The sequence below is a fragment of the Thunnus thynnus genome, chromosome 1 (genome assembly GCF_963924715.1).
Source record: "Thunnus thynnus chromosome 1, fThuThy2.1, whole genome shotgun sequence".
NCBI lineage: Eukaryota > Metazoa > Chordata > Actinopteri > Scombriformes > Scombridae > Thunnus > Thunnus thynnus.
In genome coordinates, this window is record NC_089517.1 from 28,275,467 (window position 1) to 28,293,996 (window position 18,530).

General features: G+C 40.7%; 1 protein-coding gene across 4 annotated transcripts in view; it reads right to left on the reverse strand.

The window, feature by feature from the left end:
* The window catches only part of zgc:158464 (uncharacterized protein LOC791139 homolog), a 95,098-nt gene that overhangs the window by 9,879 nt on the left and 66,689 nt on the right, over window positions 1-18,530 (reverse strand). Inside the window, exons 3-5 of one of the 4 annotated variants that reach the window (XM_067594226.1) lie at window positions 17,621-17,839; window positions 16,582-16,680; window positions 5,742-5,888 (exon numbers count right to left, since the gene is read on the reverse strand). In XM_067594226.1, the coding sequence (XP_067450327.1) occupies window positions 5,742-5,888; window positions 16,582-16,680; window positions 17,621-17,839 (465 nt within the window). The remainder of the gene's footprint in view (window positions 1-5,741; window positions 5,889-16,581; window positions 16,681-17,620; window positions 17,840-18,530) is intronic. The other 3 variants (XM_067594235.1, XM_067594244.1, XM_067594252.1) reach the window with 3 other exon arrangements.

Sequence of the window (18,530 nt, forward strand, 5' to 3'; positions counted from 1 at the left end):
TAGAGAATTGCAAACATTATGATGTAAATTGCTGTGAAATGTTTCTTCTAAACCTGACAGAGCAGTGAAGTGTGTGTGTGAGAACAGAAATCCTAATTGTGCATTTACACACACACACACACACACACACACAAAGTTACACTTTGTGTAACTGAAGGGCATGTACACACAGTGGAGAGGCATAAATCAATCCTTCCCCACTGTGTACACATTCCAACAAGAGAAAACACACACACACACAAACTTCCTCCAGATCACTGAAACAACGACAATTATCTTCTGTAAATACATCCATATATACCATAGTATGTAAGTGTGTGCAAAGAACACACACAAACACATATGCAGTTTCATACGAACACAGACACAGAAAAATTCAAATGCACACAGACAAGCAAACCAAATCCCACGCACCAGTACTGCAAGTTAAACATTAAACTGGCTTTTCAAAACTCTCACGGTCAACTGTGGACATGACAAGCTCTCTTGGCAACCTCACAGGGAAGTGTTTGATGGTATGCGGGGGCTGGAGGTGACCTGTGCTCATAACACGGACTGGCAGAGGTCACTGAGCAGCTTCACAGCCAATCAAGACACAGAAAAAACATTTACCGTTAGTTACCAAAGCTAACATGAGAACAAAGAAGATAATCTGCACAAGGACAAATTCCCACTTCTGAAATGTTGGACGGAGTAGTGATGTGGCTGTCTGTGTGTGTGTTTTCATGTGTGTTTTAGCCATTTTTCCTCCGTCATCCATCACTATAATTGATGTCACAGCACCCTTGGCTTTGGAAAGACCTATTTAGAGCCACTGACATGCTTCTTGAGCAGTAACGGAGGGCAGATTCCTGCACCAAACATATGACAAGCTTTAGCCAGAGATCGTTGTGCTGCTTAAAGGTTTAAGATCGACATATCAAAGCTGATCCCTCGATAGATGGAGTTAATGTAAGGAGCTGAAAGCCAATGGGCTGCCTCTATCTTCGCAGCTCCCTGTCATTAATGGCCAGTCTTGTGTCTGGCGTTTAATTACCCGGGCTAAACATGGAAGGCACTGTACAGACAAACAGGCACTGTGATCTTAACAAACATGTCGATGGAAATGGGCCTACATCTGTCTAGACTCTGCATTCCAGTTAGAGGATTGCATTACACTTTACGGTTTGTGAGCTCGCCAAGTGTTCCTGTACTGAGTGACACTGACAGTGTCGATCAGTCAATTTAGTCTACACTCGACAACACCATGTCAACAAATTTCATCAGGCTCGTTGAAACGCAGAAACTTCTGTAGAAACTGCAACAGATGTATACATTTACTTTATTAACATGGTTATGGGCATGTTTTCCTTCACATGTTTGGCTTTCTCCACTGCCAAAACATTATAAATGTTAAGAATCATTAACTCTCTAGTGCAAACAGGCTTCAACAGAGATTAATACAATTAAAAGTGAGTTACATGTATTCTATGAACCAGTAATACCACCAACTTCTACTGAGACAGTAAACCTGTGCTGGTGCTGCATCCTGAGATCTTGCAATGCAACAAAGTCCAATGTATGAATGGTGAGACAGAGCACTGCTGTTTCAACTCCCACCACCAGGGGCTCCCCTTCACCTCCTCTCAACTCCGGGTTGAACTCGCTGGCCTTGAGCTCACTGATGCGTTTCCCTAAACGTAAACTCATGGAAATGATCATTCCAAATGACTCCGTCTACCATTGTTATCTTGGCCTCTGCACGTCTCTTCGTTATAGGGCTATGGCTGAGTCTTAAAATGACAAATTGTACTGCTTCATGACAGCTGGGTAAATTGTGGCTCTAACCTCAGACCCATGGAAGAGTATGAGCTGTAGCTCCACTTCCTCAGGGTCTGACTCTTGGACTGAGCGGTCAAATGATGCTCCTGTGTTGCACATAAGTCCACGTGAAAGACATTATTAGTTCTCCACTTTTTTTCGTGCAGTCCATTTAAACCACATGCTGACAGCTGGGGAACACAGTGTGGGTAGGATGAACATACAGTATACAGTATGTGTAAGGGTGAGAAATAGCGTTTCCATGGAAACTGACCAAGGGGACAAGGGAGATGCATGTTTGCTCCGCTCATCCCTATCAACGCTGACAGATCACAACATGAAGATCTAGCCAATTGCTCTCTCTCCCTCCTTCGCTTTCAATTTCCCTCTTTCCTGTTTGCGTACGTCCAACCCTTCCTCTCTTTATTCTCCTCACCTTCTCTTTTGATCTTTCTATCTCACACACTCTCACTCTCCGTCTCTCTAACTCTGTCTTTTTCTCTGTTTTTGCATGTCAAGGACAGAAAAACATAGAGGAAATTGGACTGTGGAAGAATGCTCGAGAGACAGAGCGGTAACAGCTTTGATCTGTTATCTCTGCTGTTTTTGATGGTCCTAATGTTGGGCTATCAGTCACTGATCATGTCTGTTCCTGTAATAAAATTGTTATACTTTACATATTTACATTATATGATCATATTCAAAATGGCTATAAATTGTACATTGAACATTATATGTTTTTCTCCCAGTCAACCATTGGTGTGAACATATAATGCTGGAAAAGGTATCTGCTTGTGTGTCATAAGGATGGATGTTGCTATCTCTCAGTGTATCTACAGCCCACTCAACCATCAGCCTGACCTCAGCTCTTCACATTTCCTCCATTCTCCCCGTGCCCACACTAATTCCTCCTCTTGCCAGGATTCAACACAATCAGTGCTTTTTTTTTTACTTTGATTAAACCCTTTCTTCCCCCCTCCAACACCTAGGAAGGGATGAGTGGCTAATCTCAGTGGAGCTCACCCCATCAACCTTTCCTGTCAGAGCTGAGACTTTTCCAGAGGCAGAGCACATAGATCTGAAAGAAGAGTATTTTATTCATATTATTTGTTGTGTATGGACCCGTGTCTGCTTCGACTGCCAGCCATCTCACCAACACTAGCTTTAACCGTTGTAGAATTATGTTTTAAGGCTGAATATCAATGGGAGTGAGCCAAACTCATTCCACTTTCATTCTCTGGAGCACACAGTCCAAGACATGTCCGACAGGAGATTGACGAGAGGATTGGCCCAGAGGAGAACAAAAGCCCTGAGAGGCAGCTTAGAGAGAGGAGAGGGTGCACATACAGTATATCCAAGCGAACATGCACACACAAAGACAGCTACATAAATGTGCAGGGGCATCTGTGTGTGTCTTATCAGTATTGTTGCTTGTAAAGCACAGCAAATGGAATCTGTGTATCAGATTGAACTGTCAGTCAGATGGTGACTGATGGCTGAAAGACCTGCCCCCTTCAAACACATAGCTTCCTTTAGAGAGCTCTGTAAAAATAAAAAAATAAAAAACACAGAGGAGGTTGGGGAGGGAGAGTGTCTGAGAGAGGGAGCTGATTGGCTAGGACACAGATAAACACAGAGGTCAAAATGACATTTCCATAATCAAACTGCACCCAATTCACAACAGAAAGTGTTGCAATGTAATGCAGCAAAGCACAGCACAATACAGTGTGAAATAATACTATAAAAACACACAAAGAGACACTTACAGTGAACATCTAACACCACAAAAAAATTAGTATTAAGGAAACACTATATATTGGAATTTTTAACTTTTCAAGGGTGTAAGGATCACAATTTGCAAAACATAAATCCATGGAACCTCCCACCAATGAAGGAGGAACATCAAAAAAACAGTTACATCACTGAAGACTTTGAACAACCTTACTACTACGAGCCCCCTTCTGCACACACTCCTGAGAAAATGTCTCTAATTAAGCTAGCTAATTAATTCTCATTTACTAATGGTACTCCTATCCAAAAGGGTGACTAGTCTGAGGGGCGATGTGAGCCATCGACCGCTGTATTGTGAGGTGAAAATTAGGTTTTCCAGCTATGACGTGTGAAATGATTAACAGGTCTGCATAACATTAGAATGTGCTGCACGCTGAAAATAGTGCTCAGCGTGGTATGATACCCCAGGAACTGGTAACTTAAAAAAAAATTACTAATATTTAATAATATATTTTTAAAACCATGCTGCTAAATCCAGCTTGGAATATGCTTTCTTCATTATATAAATCCCAAAATGAAATTCTAACTGGGTTTTCCAAGACAAAAGAATGACCCTCCCAAGTGTCAGCTAGTGAATCTATTTAAAATTAAATCTGGATTTCTTTTAATTACTTTGTTTTTTTTTAGTGTGCTTAGCTTAAAGGGAGAGGAAGGTAAGAGAAATTCTTCAAAGTCTGGGTAATTAATTCATGTCAAAAAACAAAGAGGAAAAGCTCTCATTATACTATGACAAAAGTGCCCTCCATTTATATGTAGATGTAATATCTGGACTGTCAAGCCGCATTTAAATTTTGATAATGAGGTGGAACGGATAAAGCAGATTCCCCTGAGCAGTAATGGATACTGGTTTTTTGCTGGTCTATATTAGAGCAAAAGACAACAGCCTTTTAACTCTGTACCCTGGCTGAGTCAATCTAGAGAGTGTAAGACAAGCAATCCTGTGTATCAAGGATGACTAATGTCCTGTTGTGTGACTGAGGGTATGCCTATATGCTGAGGTCAAGAGAGTGCATTGTAACTGTATTCACAGGGGTCGTGGAGGGCATCAGCCCCCCTGTGTCTGCCACTGTGACCTTTGACCTCAAAGATGTAGAGTGGGGCCATACTGGCTCAGACAGCGAGAGGATCACTTTACAGCTGGACGCCAATCTTAAACCCACTCACATCACAGAGGGAACCAGAACCTTTCCCATGGATTTATGGACATAAATCAAGTCCTTGCCCTGTCCTCGCCCACAGCACACAACGGTGTCCTCTTACATGGTCTCACTCTAAGTCTTCCCACTCTGCCAGGGGAAATCCCATTCCTGGCATTAGTTCTGCTACATGTCCTTCTTTTCCCTGGGTAATTACAGCAGAGAGCCTGTGGAAGGGCTTCAGAAATCAACTAATGGCTGTTTGAAAATAGCTTGTCCATTGTGTTTAATAAGATGGTAAATATGTCTAAACCTGAAGTGAAGTCGCTTCAAATGACTTTGATTTTTCACTTTATGTAAGCCAGTTGTAGAGAACAGCTAGAGAGACATCTGGGACAGTTATGAGTATGTTGACAAGAGGAAATGGGGGTCACAGCAAATGGCAATTACGCATGCAGAAGGCAGTTCAGCACAATTAAAACTAATGAGCCTTCAGCCCTAAAACCTGCACAGGAGTTAGTTATTTTCTGCCACATGTAATACAGATGGAAAAGTACAGTCATTACTAACACAATACCTAATGTCACATTTTGCAGTGCTTCTAAAAGATGTAAATTATTTCAGTCAGTCAGCACTGACTAGCTAACCTTTTAACCAGGTGTATAGATAATGTCTTCTTATACTATATGCTTAGTTTATTTCTACAAATTCACTTATAAAAATTCAGGCCATCTGCTTAGAATACTGCATGTCCTGCTCAGGTGTCACTATCCAAGAAAATTAGCAGTACAGATGTGCAACAAATCACACTTAAATGTTACTGAATTAGTGGGAACACACACTCTTAACTAATCACACCGTTCATTAATGAGATCAGAAAGATAAATAACCACAATCAATGAAGTGGATGGATGGATGGATACAGGGATGGACAAATGGATTAATAGATGGACAGATGGATGGACAGGGGGATTGATGGGAGAGACGCTGGACAATGTGAACACCAACACCCACCCTGGTGGTGCTGGTCACAGGTTGTCTGTCCTGGCGAGGGTTGAGCTGTCTGGGAGGGAGACTCCAGCTCCTCCACTGGGGGAGGGCTGGTGTTGAGCTGCCCGACAGGAGGGGGCCACGGAAGGTCCTTGATCACTTTAATCTCTACTGCAAATGTCGCCCAAGTCACCAGAGGAGAGATGGAGGGAAGGAGAGGACAGCAACGAGAGGCATAAATGGACAACAACAAAGGGAGTGAAGGGGAAGTAATGACAGAAAACATACAGAATAAAAAGAAAAAAGGAGGCTAAGTGAAAAACAGATCAGAGCAGAAGATGCCAGCATTGTAGAAGAGAGCTGGTTATTGTGATTGAAGAATCAGCAGCAGCTGTGGACTAGAAAAGGGAGGAAAACAGCAGGACTGAAAAGGAAGTAAAGTTAGTTTTTCTTTAAGCTGGTTCAGCTGGTTCCACATTGGATCCAGTTCCAGGTTGATCAAAATACTCAGGGCCTTAGGCTAAAGAACTTAAAATTAGATTTGAGAGGTGTCAGATTAGATAAGTGGATTTAATACTAGATTCAGATTCAGTAAAATGCCACTGAAACATTACTACCTGAAAATTTGGGAATTTTGGGCCTTCCCCTCTCCATTGGCCCAACACCAACAATCTGTCACCCAGCCTGACTAACTTAAGTCTCACCTTGGAATCTAGAGATGCACTAGAAACATGTCAATGCAAAGTTCTGAATCCCTGCTTTCACAATAAGTAATACACAAGGCGCTGTATCACTGACTTTACTAAAGAGGCAGGCCCCAATAACACATATTGTGCCTTTTAAGTGCAGACTGTACAGTATAGAACTGCCTTGAGCTCAGCTCCAGATACTTACTGATACATCATCAGCATACACTCTTTTGATATTCTTAGTACTGACTTTGAAAAAAAGACCCTAGGTCTCTGTATTAAGATAAACAGCAATGGAGACAATATCCTTCACTGGAAAGAACCTCAGAGCAATCCATCCTGGCAGTGGACACTCCCTAGGCTTTGCCCTTTAAATAATGTATGCCTCATGTCCAGCCGGGGTATAACCAGGGTAAATCGAGCGTGCTTGCAAAAGCATATCGGTCACTGAGGAAGGGCCACTTGTTAAATAGCTGAGGATACTTAATAAATGGGATGAAGAGGGGAATGTTATTTCGTCTTTCAAGAGAAAACTAGCATTAGAGGCCAAGGATAATAAAGACACGTAGTCCAGCAATAGTAACTTTGGAAAGCCACTGCTCTCTGGGGAGACAAGAGGATCCTGCAGAGAAACAACCATCTGCTGTACTCGAAGAGGTTAAGAAAGTATGATTCTATGACTGCACTTGTACTTTTACACAGCTCTCACATAACAGATCTTCCAGCGAGGCAACAGACAACAAGGTTTTAATGTCACTGTCCATGGTGCTGGAGATGTTACTACAGTGGGTGAAATTAATGAAAAAGAAAGGGATTTTAGTGTACTTTCATCAGTCTGGTTGCTACTAGTGGCAGTTGCTGCCTTTAAAACACAAATAAAGAAGCCTCAAAACCAGTGACGGTTCTTGTAAGCTCCAAGAGGAAGAAGCAGAAACAAATTATGCAAGCCTACCCATTAAATTTGACCCAAGATTCCTCTAAGTTCACCTGTCAAACTAGAAATTCTTTAATGAAGAAGTAGCAGATATTAGACGTCAAGAAAAGTGGAAATATGGCCAGATGAAATTTAGCAAAGTGGGCCAAAACCCCAACTTCTCTATTAAATTCAAATGCATGCTGATGAATCAGATTGAGATGAAAGTATGGGATAACATTGGAATAAAAAAACCCTCCAGTGGTAGCTCACATTTCTGTCAGTCAAAGTGCTCTGAAATCATCAGTGTGACAGCTAGACTGCACATCATCCGTCACATCAGTCATGTAAGGGCAATGACAGCCTTATTTGATTCAGGAAGAAGTGCATGAATATAAGGAGACTAGCAACCAACAAGTCCTCCAAATTAAACAACCAAATAGGTCGTTTGACCATGAACTCCAGAACAACCCATAGGGGCTGCTTTTCTAATATGGGCCTCTATCGGCAGTAATGAGCAGGATGACATAATTTGTCTGTGCTTTCCAAAACCATTACACATCACTGTTAAAAATGATGATGTTTTATAGTGTGACAATGCTGTAGTTAAGGTCTGTTTAGATTTAGGCACAAAAACTACGTTAGGGTTAGGAAAAGATCATATATAGGGGTAAAATGATCACCTGAAAAGTGGCGTAGGTTAAAGTTACTACTTCCTTAAAGTTCGGCAACCTTTGTCATCATGGCAACAGTAAACACCACAACAATCATAGTTATGGTTTTTAAACCGTCCGGACTCGCAGTTAGAAAACGTGACACTCATGGTTGGAAACTGGAAGTGAACAGTGGTCTTCTGCAGCTAAGTCCATTAGGTCTCCTTTTTGCAAGTTAGGATCTAACCGGCCACCCAACTCGCCAACTCTGGATATGGAAATTTTTCACCTTATATAGACGTCATCTGAACTTCTCCGGATCATAATTACTATGGCTTCTGGATGGAACTGTCACTCAAACGTAACTATAGGTAATTTTTGGCGACTGACATTACGACCTATAGTGTCATTTTTATTGGGAGGACAGGCTCATAGCAACAGATAAGCAGATGTAAATCAGCCAGTGGATACCAAATACAGGGGCACACACACAGCGATAAGTTGTTGAAGACTTCCTTGAAAAGTCTTACTTTACTATTTTTGCTCATTATTCCTATTGGTTATAATGACATTTAATGTTTATTGTACTTTAATTAGAGTATTAATAACTTTGAGTTAATGACTTAACACAGTTAATAAATCTATATTTAACATTGAGATTTACTTTAATGATTGACAGCAGTTATTTTGTCAAGTTAAGAGTCACATATTTATTCAGAATAACATCCTTCATCTAAAGAGACTTGCCAAAGTGCTACTTCGGCTGTCTCAGATTAAAAGAACATGGTTGTATTCATAACCATTAGTGTGTCACAGTCTTGTATTGGCTGGCATCCAGGCTGGTTTTCAGTGGGAGGATGAGCATAATGTTATGGACTTGTCTGTCTTCCACCCTGCAAGGAATTGCAGTGGGGTGGTACAGGACATACTAATGAGAAGCAATATCTGCAAGCTAGATGAAGGGGGAAACTGGAGAATATTCAATCCGACAAGCAATTAAATAGCTGGGCCTGCCGTGTCAGGGGGCTAATCTGGAGAAAGGTGGCTGGAAGGAGGAGCTGGTTTCTGTCTATCCTGATGGGAGAGGTGTAGGGTGGTAGAGCTGCGAGGGAGGGACGGACACAGAAGGTCAGAAACTCTGGAAGATAATATAACTTCCTCTACTTTGGGGTGAAGTAGGGGACTCTTCCTATGAGATCAAAAGCCTAATACTCATTTCACATTGCAGATTAGCGTGTAATTGTTTGGGGAGCAGAAGCCTGCCTGCACTCTGCAGCCTCACTGTGAGGACGAGGACACGAGTGTGGCTCAGATTCGCTTGGTTTCACAGCTGAATAACAGCCTTTAGCACTGTGGAAATTAAGGTAAACTAATTCAACGGTCAGGTGGATTTTTTTTTTTTTTTTTTTTTTTTTTTTTTAATTCTATGCAACTGGAATCTCCCTAACCTTGTAGCATATTCAAAAAATACCATCAGTCCCAAGGTCCTCTTGAATAGTCATTGACTCTAGATGCCATGCTGCTGTATTGATGAGTGTATCTTTACACCTTGAAGCATTCTTCAATGACAAATTTGATGAAATTCAGGACTAAGGTGACAACAGCAATTGCCTACACACACTTGCATACACACTAGAACTGATTTACACATAAACCCTGAAGGCTCATCACACTGCCACAGACATTTTCATATATCCGCCCTCATCACATTGCCCTCTGTGAAACATGCACACACAGTGCTAAATAAAACTCTTTACTGCTACACTTGCTGATGGAGATTTCGACTGATTATCAATATATTGTAGTAGTGGGTTGAGTGTTTTAGAGACTGGAGGTGAATATCAAGTAGAAAATGTAAATCAAACTCAGTATGATGTCTTAGTCATGTGTATTGGTCTGCACATTGTAAAGCACTTTGAACGTTGCTTATATAGCACTACATAGAAAGGTCCAAATATAACATATAATTATCTAACATTTTTTGGAGAATCTGATTATTTTAATTTTTGGCTGCAGTGTTGGTATATTACTTTCTTGAATGAAAAGACGCAGAAATCATCCAGAGACGAATGACTGAGGACTATATTTGAAGGAATATGTACAAAGATGGCAAAGTCTTTGTCATCTAGTGTGATTGCATTCCAGATCAATATGTCACCTCTCATTTGCATAATCCTGGATCCATGTGAGTACACAACACCTCCTGTTGACACAGGAATAGAAGCTATTAACGATTCTCAAACGACAAAGCTTCTTTCAATCAAGTTAAATGCACAAAAGTGCCCATATTAGGACTTCAATGTGGGAATGAAAAGCCTACGAGAAAATGATAGAACAGCTTCATGTGTCACTTGCATGTGCTCCTAGCTTTGGGTATGTGGGATGCTGGCAGGATGTCACCTGAACTGGACACTGCCATAGCACCAGTCCGTTGGTGTATTCAGTAAGCTCGAGTGTTGTAAACACTGCAGCTGATTACTTATTTGTTTCACAGCCATGTTGACAGCACAGTTCATCGAAAGAACCAGAGAGTGCTTTAACAATGGACAACGGCTCCCCTTTTTAAAAAATCTCTGTTTACCTTCCCTTTGTTCTCCCAGGAGCAGATCTATTTTAAAAGCCAGGTATTTGTTTACCTGGGCTTTTCATTAGCCTGTGGCACTTCATCACTGTAAACAGTGCTGCACCATAAATCACCAGCTATGCTTGTTTCCACCAACGCCATTTAATTTAGTTCTGCTTAATTTGGTTTGCTAATTGCATGCATATTCAAAACAAGCTGGAAGATTGTGATGTTTATGCCACACATTATGAGCAAAAGAGCCCAGAACACAATACCAGCCTCTTCTGAAGATGTGTTTGTTCCATTGGCATCCAAATCATTACAGATAACAACTGTGTAATGCTCCAGGGGAACTGAAATGCCACCTCATAATTCTCTGCATACTGTATCCGTCACATTATACGGTCCAGCTCTCTTTCAAAGCACAGATCTGTTTTGAAAGACCACGTGTTTGTATTAAAAATGAAAGTGGCACAGAAAACAGGTGAGGGAAGATGAGATGACAGCAAAGCCTTTTCCTTGCTCTTCTATCAAGAGAGAGAAGGGAGAGATGGGTTAGTGACGGCCAGCCAGCAGGAGCTTCCAGGGGGGCTGCTGGGGGAGCGGAGCGCTGCTTCCATAGTTTGTGAGGGACGTTTACAGTGCTTGTTGTGTGTGGCCAATGTGTGTGAGTGAAGATAAGACCCGTGGCAGTGCTTGGTGAAAGACGGCAGGACATGTTTGAGGCTCATGAAAGAGGGCTGTCGGGAAGATTATCGGCAGGGTGCTGCAGCAGAGGCCGGGAGGACGAAACAGAGCTGTGGAGTGACAGGCAGTGTTGAGGAAACCGGATCAGCCAAGCACGGAGAAACAGGACCATGGCACCCACAAAACAGCTGGCCTCAACCTCGGCGCAGGACTGTAACCGAATCAATTATTTATTTTAGGACATTAGACTTGAGCCTCAGATTTCTGGGTCGTTAAGCCCATGAAGATTCATTAAAAAACCATAAAGCTCCCTCAGACCTGAGGGAGCAAGCGACAGCATGTCCCGTGTTAAATGCATGGTACCCCACTGGCCAGGAGCCAAGTTAAAGGAGTTACTAGCAGGTAAAAGAGGGCAAGGAGATTAAGTAACATGGCTCTCAATTCCATTCCTGCTGTGAGGAGACTCAGATTTCCAATGGCGGCGTGTCCATGTCTGGGTGTCTGAGTCAGTGTGCCATATGCATAGTCAAAGCATTAGGGTTTACGCTGATGGACATGCAAACACAGTTTCTCTCGCTCTCATACGCAGGTTTCTTCGTATGGTCAAATTCTAATGCATCTTCCTCACTCTTTACCTCCCTGCCTCATCCATCACCCAATCAGCAGCCAGAAGGGAGGCAGGCAAGAGGTTGTGGCAAGTGTGTACGTGCGTGTGTGTTCGTTCTAGAAAGGGGGGGGGGATACAGTGAGGATGAGTGATTAACCAAACTGCAAGTACACAGACTCCCAACACCCTAACAAGGTAGGGAATTTACATTCCATTGCATACCTGTCAGGAGATAGCCCAACAGTGAATAATAACACCAGACCAAGAGTTGTGAAGAGGTGAGCATGCAGGCAGTGATAGGGACAGCTGTGGAAAAAAAGGGCTGCAGCAACGAGGATTAGTCTGCTCTCTCCCTATCATTAATGAAGACAAATAGTCCTTTATGCAGATTGCATTATCGTGTTATGCCATGGTGGGAGGACGTAAGGAGCACTTGGTACTTATTTAATACCTTCTCTTTTTTTAAACACCCACTCCATGGTGAGATTGTGCATCTTTTTTCATTATCTGTTAATACTTTGTTTGCAGACACTTTCATTTCCCACATAATTGTTAGAATATAAACTGTGAAGGTTTTGATGTAACCCTGAAATCGAAATGGTGAGCAGTACCATTAGTCATTGATATTACACAGTCATAAAGTGTTTCGGCAACTACAGAAACATAACCAAAGAGAACTGCTCTCTAGAAACCTAACTAGCATATAGAGCTATCGCTATAAATAAAAATAGAAATTTACCCTTTAATATTTTTTTTGTTCTTAATATGATTCACATATTCATCATTTTGATTAGTTTCTATATGTCAGCCTTGGTTTGCATTGTTTTTGTAAAAACTATGCAGATCATATAGTGAGTACTTTTCCTACAGAAAGGTATAACAACTAAAAAAGTTCCAAAAAGTGACACACCTGGCAAAATCTAACATCAGGCAAATTGACTCTAAAAGGATAGGTTCAATTTTTCAGGTCTGTCTTGAAACAACAGTCAAGTGCCCAAATGAACGTTAACACATGTTTTTCTTGCTGAGATCATTTCTCCTGTTCATACTGGCCACTAAGAGATCCCTTCATAATGCACTGTCAGTATAAGTGATGGGGGACAAAATCCACAAGCCTCCTTCTGTGGAAAAAAGTATTTAAAAGTTTATCTGACGCTAAAATGAAGTTTCAGCCGTACAAATTAGTCAAGTCAATATCCTTCAAAGCTAATGTCATTTTAGTGCCAAATTCCCTCTTTTTGTTACAAATTCTTTACTAAAAAGGCTGTAACTGTGAAAGATATCCACTTCATTTGACTAACTCAGATGGATGAAGCCTCATATTATCTTCAGATAAACTCTTGAATAAGGTTTTAAGGATTTTGTCTCCCATCACTTACATTGTAAGCACATTTGGAGAGGATCTTCTAATGGTCAGTATTAGCAGGAGGAATGATTACAGCTAGCAAAACCTGTTTCTATATTTATTTGGGTACTGTTTTAAGCAAGACTTGAAAATTGTGAACCTGTCCTTTCAAGTAGTCCCAGGAAGGATGACACATAAATGACTGGTAAGGAGGGAATTATGGGATTGTCAGTAGTCCTAAAAAGTGGCTCCCAAGTGGACTTAAATACTGAAGCAGTGTATAATTTCTTGACATTTGAGGTAAGCTGGTTGCAAAGATCAGAGCCTGGGTGCAGATCCAAAAAAGAAAGCACACAAACTCAAGCCATGAAAGGTGGGAAACTTTCTCTAAGCCTCTTGATGTCTGGATCCAAGGCCGGTCTACACTGACACCTGCAAAAGCAACAAGGCTGTGTTGACAAGGCTTGTCCCAGAGAAGTCACTCTCATCTTTCTTTCTTTTTTTTTTTGTCTTCCAAATAGTGGGGAATTATTTCTGCCTGAATAAAACATAACACAGAATGAAGACGTGCAATAAATCAAAGTTCTTTTGAACAGCAGCTCTCTTCTTTGAAAGACAACTTAAAGACTTATCGCTCCAATTCCCAGCCAACACTTTGACATCCAGTGGAAATTAAATTAATCATCATCAAAAGAAGGACGCTGTCTGTGAAGGGGGGGAAGTTGGAAGAAGGATGTGTTAGTAAATAGTGCCCAAAACAAACTTCTGAGTGCTGCTTGACAGAAAAATAATGAGGGAGAGAAGCAATGTGATTAAGAATGCAGCATCCCTTATTTAACTAATCACTGGCAGAGGCAGAGCAGCGTGACTCCTGTCCCTCAATGCCTACATTACATTGAAGCACAAAGGAAACAGGAGCTAAGTGACAACTATAGGAAAACACAGAAAGATGATGAATCAATAGACACACAGATGATACATGTGTACATACATAAAATTTGATTTGAGCCTTTTCAAACCCAACTAACTGTTGCACCGATTACAATAAATCCATCTTAACATGTCATTTATTCTACTGAGTTTTTTTAAAATCTTCAAAACAAGCCAACAATACTTCAGTGGAGTGAGATCATTTCACGTGTTTTCATCTCTTTCAAGAAGTCATACTCTCTAGGAGGTAGGATGGTACCGCATAGTGCTCTCATTACCTCCAGGTTTGAATCAAACACTCCCTTGAGCCTCTTTTTCTTTTTCCACAAATGAGATTCATGAGCTTTCTACCCTGCAATGCCACATAGGAGATTTTACACACACTTAAACATGTTAGATACTCCAGCGAAGCCCAGTTCAGCACCATCTCTGTCGACACCCTGCTGCTGTCACTATGGCTCACTCTGTCATTTTGCTACAGTAAAATTACCCTAAAAGAGAACTGTCATTGTGGTATCCCAATGATTTTGGACAGTAATGTGAAAATCTACAGACACACAGCACGAAAGCTGGAATTAGTGTTTCATAATTCTAACTGATGTTGTCATCAGGGACTTCTTGTCCATTGACATGAAATTACTGAGTCAGTCTTTGGGCTCATAGAAGTTATGTTTGACACACTGACATTAAAATTTAATTTCAATATTGTGCTACCAGTTGAGAATAATAAAACTTTCTTATATTCTAATAAATCCACAGCGGGTGCTCTCAAGATTCTTTGGATAACTGTATTCTATTATTCACTGTACATGAAAGGTGGCTTGAAAATTTGATTTGTTTTAATGTTAGACATTAGAATTCATATAAAAATTATCACATTAATACTACATATGAATTAAGTTTTAGGGTGTACTTTCCTTCAACTGTGTGAAATGTGATCCACCTCCAGATCTTTAAAACCAGGCTTGACTGTCCCATCAACAGCAAAACACCACCAGGAATTTTTCATTCATTCATTCTCATTCATGTCATTCTCTTTATTTCTAATCATTGTTGCTTTATTGAAATGCCATGTAAACACATCTGTGCTTCCAAATTTCCCTACAGAAGGGAGATTAAAAGATAAAAAAAAAACATAGGGAAATATCAGGAAATTATAATAAAGTATTAAAAAGTAAAGAGAATATAATCAAGTCATAATGATGACAGTGTACGTGTGCATTGTTTTCATCTTGTGTCTCGCTCTGTGAGATTAGATTTACACTTCTGTAATGCTTGATTATTCTTCCAAGCGTAAAAACAAATTACAAATGTGGCAACTTATCTTCCCTACTGTGGACCACAGTGAGCCTTTGGGCCATGCATATTTTCATTGACTTTTTTGATTCAGCTGTAATTAAAAAAGAAATTGTTCGTTCATTTAGGATTTAGTCATCCTGCTGTTATCATGTGGAAGACACATCCAAACTCAAACTTAGTGACCTGAATCTTAAACCAGATGCTTTGTGTCTACAGTTCAGACATGTTATCAGCTTTGCTGTATGATGTACAAGCATACATATGTTCATGGTAAAAGCTTACCTATGGTAAAAACTTGTGAAACACAGCTGTTTAAATGTTTGTTCTTGTTAACATTTACTATTTGGAATTCACATCTTGAACGCCATGTTCACAGCATGTAACTGGGAAAAACACGTCAGTAAGAGTCAGACTCTGTGTGTTTACAGTGCTGGTTGATCTGTCTTTTTATACAACGAGCAGAGAGGAAACAATGTGAGCTTTGCACACCGGGCAGTACAGCAAAAATCACTTAGGCATGAGTCAGCTTTAGATTTGGTGTGCAGTACATCCCAACAGCAGGAAATACAGTGTCTCAGTGTTTTTTCTAATGGCTGTGTTAATTATTCTCTCTTCCTTTCATAGCATTTCTGGAAGTGGAGGAGGCGTCATTAACAGTTCAACTCTCCACCTTAGTGCCAAGAAATGTTTCTGCACTTTTTGTTTTTGTCACACTCATGTGAGCACTCAAAGGCTGATTTGTAGAGTATTTCTACAGGCACCGGTGCCTTTTTTTTGGTCCACTTCAAGCACTGGGCAATCATGGCAGTAGCATCCTGAAATGTCATTCGAATCAAGACATTTTTCAAAGCAAGGTGATTTTCATTTGAAGTAGGTGACCTTTTCTCAAACTACTGGTGGATTTGAGTTTGAGAAAATGACAATTTAGGACTCTCATGATCTGGGAGAGGGTAATATTTTTGCAGTGTTAAACAAATCTCACAATTCCTAACAACCTGCATAATATGCTTGTGACTACAATTCTTAATAGCATTTTCAACCTGTGTGCAGATAAAACCCAAACAGAATCCCCAACATCTAGCGCATCCCATACAGTTTAGGCATCAATTATAAAAAGCTCAAACATAAATGTATACAAACAGACAAGAGACACTCCCCAGCCCCGTCTCCAATGGTACCTGTGAGGGATTTAGAGGTGCAGTCCTTTCTTCTGTGGGGAACTGTTCCAGTGCCACTTACAGAGCCCTCGTAGCTAATGCAGTCATAACAAAGCAGAGCTGTTCAAGGATAAAAAAGAAAAAAATATATATATAAAGAGAAAAGGGGCGATGAAAAATAGAGTCAAGGGTTGCTGATTTTCTTTTTTTTTTATAAAATCAGTGAAAAGGCTTGGCATCTTTGAAGATTTTGGGTGCATATTTATATTCCAAAGCCATGATCTTTCCAGGAACAGCCCTGTTTGATGTTATGGCTGTGTTAGCCATGCTGAAGCTCTCAAACCACAATGACTACCTGCACCTACATGCAGCTGCAAAACCAATCATGCCCCCCCCCCCGAGTAGCAAAGGTATCATAATAGTTTAAACAGGCAGCGGCTGGATGAAAACAGCACACAGTAGACTGGACATCTGCAAATAAACTTAGCAGGTGCTTTGAGAGAGGGGAAAAGGAAGTGTTAACAGAGAGTTTAGAGCAGCAGCAGCAGCAGCAGAAGCCTCAGATACTGACAGAAGCCATAATCATATTTGTTAAAGCTGGAAAAACAGACACCTGGGTTAGTTAAGCAGAAGAGAGGGTATTTCAGATTTATTGCATTAAAAGCTTGAAATTGAAAAATGGCAGCCCTTACTAAAAAGCAGTCATTGCTCAACTGGATTTGTACATAGTTATATTCACTGTCTGTCTGAGAGCTTAAAGACTAACTTTAGATTTGCACATTTCTTGAAAACATTAAGCAGACTAAAGTTAAAAATGGGTAATTCTTAAATAATTTTGCTTTGTAGCCAAGAAAGAAAAGAGCAAAGAGGAGAATTTGTGTATTTATTCCTACAATCATTTCTACAAAAGGTCATTTTATTCTAAGTGTTTGTTTTATAAACTTCTCCTTGTGTCACATACGTTTATGATCTTGATGGTTGTTTTAAGGCACCTTGACTATGATTTCCCACTGGATATGATAAAGTTAAATCTCAACTCCCTCTGTCCTGACTGTCATACCTGCAAAGGCTTTGGAAATCCTCTCCTTCTTCCACTCCCAGGGCTGATCGTACTCTTCAGGGGGTCGCTCGTCATCCTGGGGCAGACGGCTTTCTCTGGGGCAGAGTAAGCGCTCAGGGTCTGAGTCACCGCCGTTCTCGGCTGGCTCATATGGCGTGTCGTACAGGGGCAGCTGCCTCGCCGAGCCCTCCTTAGGCCCTCGCCCACCAGATCGTATTTCTGCAGACAAGAAGGAAGATTCATCATTAATGCTACATTTCTGAGATAAAACTTTTTCGATGAAAATGGCTCAGTGGGGTTAGAAACCACTGTCAGCAAACTGTAAATGTACTTACAAAATATCATGGCAGTAAAGGTTGTAATAGCTGACTTGCACATTTCTTTTATAACATATGATTCATGAGAGAAGATATTTCAACTGATTTGACTAAAAGACAAAATAACTTCACATTCACAGTTTTAGCTAGCTACCTCCTTATACAGTTGGGAAAGGAGCTGATAACATCAGTTTGTATGCTAAGGGCACAGATATCATTTCCCATTTATGGCTGATAGTAAGGTTGAATAATAATAATAATACATGCTATAGAGCTGAGGCAAACTTTACATGATTATCCACTTAAGTTGTCCTAAAGTTGTCTAGTGTTGTACAGCCCCCACCTGGTTGATATGAAGTATGAGTGATACAACAGAATGTAAATTCATGTAGTGAATTATGGTGACAGTTTGCTGTTACTGAACTGATGACAGAGGGCAGAAGCGGAGGAGAGAGTTTAAAAACGGGTTCTCAGTAAAGATGAGAACCTGCAAAAGCACACAATATAACCTCCCTCAGTCCAGGAAAAAATCACACCACACTTCTGAACACTGGAGGTGCTTTCCTTCAATTCACTGCTTTGGTGGCTTGAGA